The sequence below is a fragment of the Platichthys flesus genome, chromosome 23 (assembly GCF_949316205.1).
Source record: "Platichthys flesus chromosome 23, fPlaFle2.1, whole genome shotgun sequence".
Lineage (NCBI taxonomy): Eukaryota > Metazoa > Chordata > Actinopteri > Pleuronectiformes > Pleuronectidae > Platichthys > Platichthys flesus.
Genome location: NC_084967.1, coordinates 5,183,752 through 5,193,244, shown reverse-complemented (window position 1 = coordinate 5,193,244; position 9,493 = coordinate 5,183,752). Strand labels below are relative to the sequence as shown.

Here is a 9,493-nt window from a genome sequence, read left to right as displayed (position 1 = left end):
CGAAAAAGGATCAGGGTATTTGATCAGGAGACGCACTTGCTTTTGACCTTCAGGTGAGTTATTTACTGACTTTGAAAAGTGTTCATATGTTGGTTATAATTTCACCTCAACAGAGCTGATTATTCCTCGACATTGTCACTGCGTTATTTCAGAGAGCCGTCACCAGTTAGACATAAACCAAACTCTGGACATCTGTGCATGAGGAGCCACAGACCAGTCCTGGATGAACATGGCTCATGTGAAGCGGTTTCAAGGAATCCCAATGTCGAAGGTACGTTAACACACTGCCTGAATGAGGAGCACTCTGTGATGACAGTACACAGGAATAGGGCTGCGGTAAAAACCACACGAGCATACCTTTGCTGAGAAGTTGCAAGGTTCTTCACGTATTTTCTCTGGCAAGATGATCACTCCTTGAAGATCAATCAGCGGAACCAAAATGTCTTTTCCAAGAAGAGTCAATCTAAGAAAAGCAGTGAACACAAGTCATAAGGGACCATTTACACTGGGGATTTGTGCCGCATCTGCGTTAGATCATTTGGATTTCAGATATGGGGACTGCAGAAGGCCACAGCATGTGGTTCACATCATTTTCAAGCTGGATGTAGGCATTGTCATCTTAACACAGACCAACTCATCAACAATTTTGTCATCTGTTTGCATTTCCTAGTAAATATTCACATTAGTTGATTCATATTATATAGACGCAGAGAAGCATAGCTATACAAGTGTTCACCCTGCTGCTGTGCTTTCATGATTCATTGCTTTTTTAACACTGGATCAAAGCCATGTGGGTGTTTTCTGTGGAGCGATCGATATAAAGATACCGTTTGATGTGAAAGTGAAAACAGATCTCCGCAATATGATTTAAATTATTCAAAAAGATAAAGGATCAAATCTTCACACACCTCTTCCAAATGCTTGTGCACGCTCTTCTTTGCTTAAACTCTGTCAGGTTGTGTGAGAAGCATATTTAGTTCAGTTTGACTGAGTCTGGACTCTGACACCCAAGGAATTAAACAATATTGTTTTGAAGCCATTTGTGTCTAATTCTGCCAAGAGGCTGGGAATTCACGATGATAAATCCACGATGTGCAGTGCAGTTAAACAGTGCATGTTGTCACGGTTTGAGGGAGGAGATGGACCCAGGATGCAGAGATTTTAACAAAAAAAGGTATTTAATGTAAATAAAAGACTTTAAAGCGCACGGAGAACAAGGAAGCAGGAGAAGCTGGTCGAGACAGCTGAAACAAACAAACCGTATCTGCCACGTGTGGAAACCACTAGCACAACGAGTACGAACCGACATGGGACAAAGGGAAACACAGAGGCTTAAATACAGAGGAAAAGAAGGGGCAATTACACACAGGTGAAACACATGAGGATTGGGCACGACAATCAACAACAGGAAGTAAAGACCGAAACACACAAGGAAAGCAGGACAACAAAATAAAACAGGAAACAGAAAATACAAAGAGACGGAAATTAACAAACTAAAATGACAGGACGTCACACATGTAGTCTAATGGAAAAAATGTGTTCACACAACTCTGGAAAGTCGTCGTTATCGTGAGATACCAGGTTGGCTTTCATTCACATCATGTTTGATGTCAATCTGAATATAAATACACAGGAGGAACACGACAAATTCCCCAAAAATATCATGACATGTTCAAGAGTTGGGAATTCTGGTGTCAACCAATGTGATGAAGTGCAATGAAAACAGATGTCAAACAAAAACATTTATCCTGGTGTCCATGAAGCTTGCAAACTTGCAGCACAGCAACAGGCCTTTTTTAACATCTAAGTACAGAAGTAGCTTTTAGGGGCTAAGGATAATATTTTTTTGTGTAGACAGCAGATATCCGTGCCGTCCCTTTAAAGTCTGAAACAGTCGAATGATACTTTTAGTAGATGTCTTAGGTCCAGGCGCTTAACACGGACTATTTACCCGCGGGCAACCAAACCTTGCTTGCTATAACCTGATTGGTCAAAGTAGAAACTAAAGGCTTCGTGTCTCACCGACAGATTCTACGTATCCTCGTGCCAAATCTGTCAATACCGATTACACGGAAACCTGACTGGAAATAAACAGCAATTCTTTTTCATAATAGACATGTGCTTTTCTTTGAAATGAATGGATTTCTGTTGATATTCTTTTGAAAAGGACAAATTTAATTGAATTAATTTGACGTCATGAAACAAGTAAATACTTATTCTCAGGTGCTTGACTCTGAATAGAAACAGGTCATTCTACTTGAAGAAGGTTTATTCAGGATTCGTGCAGTCTTGACGAGGGCTCAAGGCAATAAGGCTCCAAACAAGTATCACTCTTATGACTGAATGTTTCTCTTGTTCCAGTCATTGAGAGGTTTGTGTAAAGAGGAGGACTATGCGTTTCTGGGAACATCTCAAAAATCAGCGGAAGAGACGGCCGAAGGAACCGGAGCTCTGAAGGACGACAGGAGAGACCCGAAGGAAGAGAGGGTGAGAGATAAGACTCTTTAAATAAACCCACAAAACTCAACACTCCACTTATTTTAAAAACTATTTTTGAAAGAGAGCGTGTTTGTGCTTATGTCCCAGGTCCGCCGGCGACTGGAGAGAGCCAAGCAGGAAAAAGATAGACTCAGGGAGATAGAGGAGTGTAAGAAGGTGAACACACACTCACTCAAACACAATTTTCCTTTTTTTTTGCTGAATGATACACATGTCTGTACAACTGTCAAACCAAAAAGCCTCTTTGCTTTCAGTCTCTGGCACAGGATGAAATGTCGGCACACCAGCTCGGCCTCAGTTGCCGGTGTTTGTTTTCTCTTGAGGTCGCACTCTTGCCAACACGTGCAGATTTTCACTGTAACCCAAACAAAAGTTTGAGAGCACTTACTTCAGAGATTTTGGATCCCACAGTACACACAGTGCAGACACATAGCTTTTTCCCTGGGAGCTAAGCAGTAGTAACTGGAACTGATCAACGTGGTGACAGCTCGTTCTTGCTCCAAGGGGATTGGGGGGGAATATATTCAAGCAGTAATGGCCGCCTCGAATTCCTAACATACTTTGATAGTTTGCCTCGGGATCCAGCAGATGGCGCTCACAATCAACCTCATCTATTGCATAACATCTATTGCATCTTGACTAAATGTTATTGTGTAGATGGCATTTATTGATATATGTAATTGAGTTAAACCCTAACCCTAACCCTAACCCAAGTGGGGAAGTGGAGGAGGCGTCGAAGAGGAGCAGAGCAACGTCGAAGGCTCAGTCAACGGCAAACAGCGCATCATGTCAAATTCGTGAAAACCTTATTTGCTCCGAAAGCGACAGTGCTCGTTTGAACCAAGGACTGTGCATAAATTAGCTGCCTCATTTGACCATTAGCAGATAGCACATGGCCGTTGACTTAAGCTCTTGTTGCCTTGGCCTCACCACTCCTGTGAATGGAGCTCATTATTCACAATTTAAGACGCTGTGCTTCACATTTGGTGAGACCAGGCTGCAATAGTCAGCCGAATGGAAAGAGCGGTGCTGAACAATCAGGCAGACGGGCGCTGCTGGATCGATGGGTGTTAATTCCCCATCAAAGGTTCACTTCATTGCTCCGGGCAAAATCAGATTCATTTCCATTGAAGAGACCAGCTGTTAAAGGCAACTCTGACCCTCTGTCAAGGCGGCTGGGCTCATCAGACACTCACACACACACAAATAAACATACACACACACGCTGGAGTAGAAAAAAAACATTTCCAAAAAGAAGGTGGTTGTGAGCTCATGCCGTAGATTCATTCGCAAACACAGAGTTGCCAAAGCAGATGGACATCCTCATTGACATGGAATGCCAATGAGCATGCGCACACAAAACGACGGCCGGTGCATGAGCAGCTGCCCCGTTTCTGACAAGAGTGTGTGAGGTCAACAAGGGACATGGTCTTATTGTTTTCAGTGTTTCCGCAGTGTGCACACACACACAAACACGTACACACAGACACATAAAAAAGCAGGAAGTGGATGACAACATTTACCCTGATAGAGACGACTGTTACTCTCACCTCAATGTGGAATGTACTTTCCACTGAACCCAAACTTAGCCCCGGACACACACACACACACACACACACACACACACACACACAATATATAACAGGGGTGGGGACCACAAGCTCTCGGGCTGTGAAACTATTTGATCTGGCCTGCGAGGTAATTTATAATTGGGCTTATTTTATACTTGGAAGAGGAGGTGGTTATCAAAAAAAATGTATTTCATGCTTTGACATTGTGTATTCAGAGTTGTCTCTGCACCAGCATCTCGGTCCAAAACAAACACTTCACCACTTCACTCCGCCGATCACAATCTCTTTGTGTTCTCTGCAAGGTGTTGCAAAACCCGGTAAAAATGGCTCCTCGTTGCATGACCGACTTGTAAAACTGCATCGCAATGGTGGGTTGAAGATTTATTTAGAACCTGGTCTTATTCTCCTGAAATAATAGCTTGGGGGCTGTTGCCTGCCAAGATGGCTGCTGAGTGGCGAGACTTGTGTATAGTGGCACAAAGAACGCTCAGACCCTTGTGGGTATCCTGACTTCTACACCAGACACCAGGAAGTAGACTCTCCTCCTGTCTGCATGTGCAAGCAGCCCATTACGACCTGCAGTTAGGTTTATTGTAAGGGGACCACTTGCAGTCACAGTAATTGTGACAGGAGCAAGTTAAGTGCTGCAGTACAGAGGGGGTGGCTGGGTTGTTAAAACAGGATGTATTCTCTCTTCTAGTGGTGAATACATGATTTAAGTTGCAAATAATATTCCAAGTTTCAGATTTTCTTTCGCCTGCCGATCCCGAGACATGTGTCTTATCTTATTTAGCTGCTTATAAATAACCAGATACATCAAATATGTTGTAGGCGTGTAAAATCCCCCAAGTCTTTTCAAACTTTAAAAATTTCAACTATACTTTTTTTTCCCCCACACACCTTTGGGGCATTTTCCCATCTGTGCAGACAGTGTATGTTCTCGACCCTCAGACCGTTCTATACCCTGACACACAACTACACAGCCCCCACCGCCGGCCAGATGGCTAATTGCCAACATGATTGGATCACAGACAGAAGGCAATGTTAACACAATTCATCAATTTGGCAGCGATCACCAATTTGAAGGCAATTTGTTTAACGTGTGCTGCTTCCTCCTCACGCAGCATGAAGACACATGAAGTGTGGATGGAACGTGAGTGAAGTAATCATTCAAGTGGCCAAATGCTTATTTTCAACTCAAGGCCTTTTCTGGAAAGAATGTCCTGATTGTTGACGTTGTAACTGCTTTCACCTTCACACCATGTGTGTCCGCAAGGCTTCCTCTTTAAACTGGCCGGCATTAAACTAAATGCCTCCCTCGCTCACAGCAACTTCCTCCACACATTTCTGCTCCCCTGACAGAGACAAACACATACACACACACTCACACACACACACACACACACTCAGTGACAGAAATGTTAATCGATGGCAGGCGTCGTCCACTGAGATGAACGCGCCTCGCCCATCTCACATCTATCTCTGTCTGTTGTCCATACACAAACATTCTCTCAAAAACCCACACTTGTGATAAATGAGCATGTGCATAACACATACACAAACACACACCTAGGGCCCAGTGGTGTAATATGTGCACCATATTGTATCAGGGGAACTTTGTAACCTTCAAATTCATCTTATTGTGCTTTGAGATTTACTGTGAAAGGTTGTGGGTGGTTTTTTCTGCCCAAAGCTGGTTTGCAGCTGTGAAATCGAACAGTTTCTCTTTGTGCATAGGAAGTATAATATATCTGTGCTATATGAGGTGTGTCCACTATATTGTCAAAGCCAACGACCAGTTAATGTCAATAAAAAAGTTACATAAATGAGGCAATTTATACATCTATAATCCACCTTCCAAAAAAGCACACATAACTACAACATAAAGTCTGACAAACAGAAACTATAAGAATACACAAAATATTACTGAATATTATAAAAAGTTCTATTTACTGGATTCATTCAGTTTCTTTTCTGAAATTGGTTGGAAAAAGGTCTGGAAATATATATGAACATTGCCAAATCTTATTGAATCCCCGGGCTTTTCGTTCAGTGTGTTTTTGTAAAGGCATGGTGTAAACGATGCAGGATACATTGTGGTTCAAATGTTCAAATGTGGCGAAGACCTAGAAAATGACAAATTGCTACCTGTTGCTTATTTATAGATCTGTGGATGGAATGTTATTACATCTATAATATATAGACACAGCTGTAAATGTGGTCGATACTGTGGGCAATGATTGTTTCACAACTCCATTATAAATTATTTTTCCACTTGGCATTCATGCGCCAAAAAAAATGGACTTCTTGCATTTTATAAGAACAAAAATGTGTTAGCAGATCGTTGCACATGTAGAGCAGCATTAGCCTTCATTTGGCAAACAGTTTCTGGTCGAATCCCAACATTAAAATATCTGGTTCTTAAACTACTGAAAGCTCAAACTCTAATCCCGAACCAAACAATTGGCCAAAAGAGGCCAAAAGGCTCATTTGATCATTTACTGCAATGAAAAAAACTCCTATTAATATGTATTATTGTGGAATAAAGTTGCCTCTAACCCTGTGTGCACTCTGTGTTTCAGGAGAAAGAGCAGCAGTGGCAGACTCATGTAGCAGAGCTGACCTCCAGCCAGGAGAAGACTCTGACCGACCGACTGGCACGACTCAGAAGATTCAGGGTGACGATGAGAGACGGACAAATCGCGATCTGAACCTTAACTCCAGAAACAAGTGTCCATGTCAAACACACAGCTGACGAATCACCCAGCTGCCGTCTGTCATGTCTGACACGCTAACAATCTGAGATTCAACACCGCAGCAGACACAAGGCTTCTAGTGTTTCAAAGCTCCTGGAGAAGAGAAGAGGCTTTTAAAAAAGATCCGACCCCCGCTATTTATCACACATAGAGCGTTCCGGGACGTCGTCATCGAGTTACACTGCGGCAACAGTTCAAGGTCACAGATCAGGCATCCGTTAATGAGACTTGTCAGAGGCTCTGACATGAATGCATGCTTTGAAGTCCAGGGAGCAGCTTTGGTAGATTGAAGGGTTAGGAGCTGTCATCATGGAGTTAGCCTCTGCTGCGTGTCAGACCAGTGCCAAGTAATCATTTCCTGGACTTAAAAGAGACAACCTGTTAATCAAATATTGTGGGTATATACGCTAAAATTATTTTTTTTCCTTTGCTTTTATTGGCCGTTCATAAAACTTCTTGCAATTTGGCCAAAGGCAAAACCTTACGTTTTAGTTTCTTGTTGGGAGATACTAATTCTTACCTCGATCCCTCAGCATAGACTGTACAGTATATAGAGATGGACGACATCACAGCTTCTAAAAGTTAAGCCAAATCATCTTGATTGCCCCCTGGTGGCTGGCTGGATTACAGGTCTTAGACCTGTTCCCAGTTAAGATCGTGTTACCCATGTCCGGCACATTTTGTCTTCAGTTTTCAACAACAAGAGGAAGTGGAGACACGTCATCATATACAATAAGGATTTTAGAAGACTTGTAAAAAACTGCTAACTCTTTAATTTTCTTTTCCTCTTTCTTTCCTTACACCTCTCTCGTCCTGCAGGAGTTTCAGAGGAAGGTGCTGGTAGAGGAGTCGGGGACGGAGGTCGGGGCAACCACAGTCAACCAACTTCTCACCAGGATGTAGATTCACCATAAGAGGGAGTCACTCAGGATACATGTGTCCTGTGTTGCTCTTTAACATGAATAAATCATCAGTGTGACTGAATGACATGATAATAGAAGACAGGATTTTAGAATAGATTTCAGCAAGCACTGACAGATGCTGCACTGTCTCTATACACTCGTATCCCTGCTGCCCCACCTCCACCACATCACCTTTGCTCATGACTGGGATTTCCAAAAACCTTCAAGAGCAGAAAAAAAAAGGTTTAATAGACACAGGATTTATTTCACATCATAACTTTTATGGTAAAATTGTGCATTTAGGCCCACTAATGGAGAACATGACCTCTTTGATCCTCAACAAATTCCTTAAAGCAATAGTGTCCTTGGAGAGAGTTAGATGAGATGATGAATACCATGTTTATATTTGTGCATTAATTATGGACCAATAATCCCAGGATGTGATCAACATACAGATTAGCAGCCAACAAAGTCACATGTACAGTAGAAATGTTTCCAGCATGTAGTTCTCCATAAAACCACAACTTTGCCGTTTTGAAGTTTGATGCAGATGACGTGCTTCAGAGTGAGTCTATGCTAATCTAACTCATTCCATCTGACTCTACGTATTAGTTCCTGAGAAAACTGTGAAACTGTAATAAGGAAAATAAAAAATAAAACCCTGGATCTGCACTAAATTGAATGGGTTATTGGCTAACCCATACAGCATCCTCTCACAAAGTTTGGTCGACATCTATTCTGTTGTTTTGGTGTCATCTTGCTCACAATCAAACAAACTAACTAACCAATGAACAAATTAACTGGAATGTTTAAAAAAAAAAAAACATTTTACGAAGTGCTTCAGTCCTTCCACCCTCTCTCTCAAGTCTCACCCTGGGTACTGAGAGCAACAGATACTTTGATACATCTAAGAGTACGGGCCAGGGGTATCAGGGATGAGGAGGTAAGCTGGGTTAGGCCATTCAAGGATTTAAAAGGGTTAGGGTTAACCCTAACCCTAAGAATGAGGTGAAAATGGGTGTGATGTGCTCATATTTTCGAGTTTGTGTAAGAACCCATGCAGCTGTGTTTTAAATTGGTTAAAGGAGGTTGATCGATTTCTGGGGGAGCCCGGGGGAATATAGAGTTGCTGGATGAGTGGGATGATCATGACCAGGTTTTGGGGCCGAAAGTCGTCTGGTTTCCGTTTCTAGTTTGACCAAACAGGTTAGAGCAGGCATTGGTTACCCGCAGGTAAACAGTCGACGTGCAGAGCAAAAGAGGCCGAGCACACCGACCTATAGCCCAGAGGCGTGTTGCATTTTGTAGCCAAAATGTCATCTGGACCTCCTAAAAAAAGTATTTATGGATTTATGCTCAGTAGTTCGAGGTAACGGTGTGTAGCGAATGGAAAACAGAATCTCAGCCTGAAAAACCTGTCAACAAAAAACGCAGGTTATTGTGGTTCTGCCCTTAGAGGTTGATGCGTGAAATACTCCCTTTTTTTTGTGATGGTTTATAAATCTACGGCATGTCTGAATGTGTGTATTGTTGCATTTGTTGATGCATTCCAGTAAATGCGATGTTTGTCTTAATATGAATGTGTGTATGTATTTTGTGGTTGTTGTGTATTTGTCCTTGCATCCTTGTCCCTGCATGTGTATATTCATCTGTCTGGCAAGATTCAGCTCACCTTGGCTTTTTATGGTAAATGAGGGGGCTGAAGAAGACAAGAGCAGAAAATAGACAGTGAAACTAATAAATATGAGGTCTGAGTCTGCAGACA

The 9,493-nt window shown here is 42.3% G+C and overlaps 1 protein-coding gene across 1 annotated transcript; it reads left to right on the top strand.

Annotated features, from left to right (window-relative positions):
• Nucleotides 1-229: 229 nt before the first annotated feature.
• LOC133949166 (uncharacterized) lies at nt 230-8,386 on the top strand. The gene is made up of 4 exons (XM_062383369.1): nt 230-271; nt 2,362-2,487; nt 2,587-2,655; nt 6,653-8,386. Exons 1-4 carry the CDS (start codon nt 230-232, stop codon nt 6,779-6,781), a joined length of 366 nt encoding a protein of 121 aa, XP_062239353.1. The 3' UTR covers nt 6,782-8,386.
• Nucleotides 8,387-9,493: the final 1,107 nt, after the last annotated feature.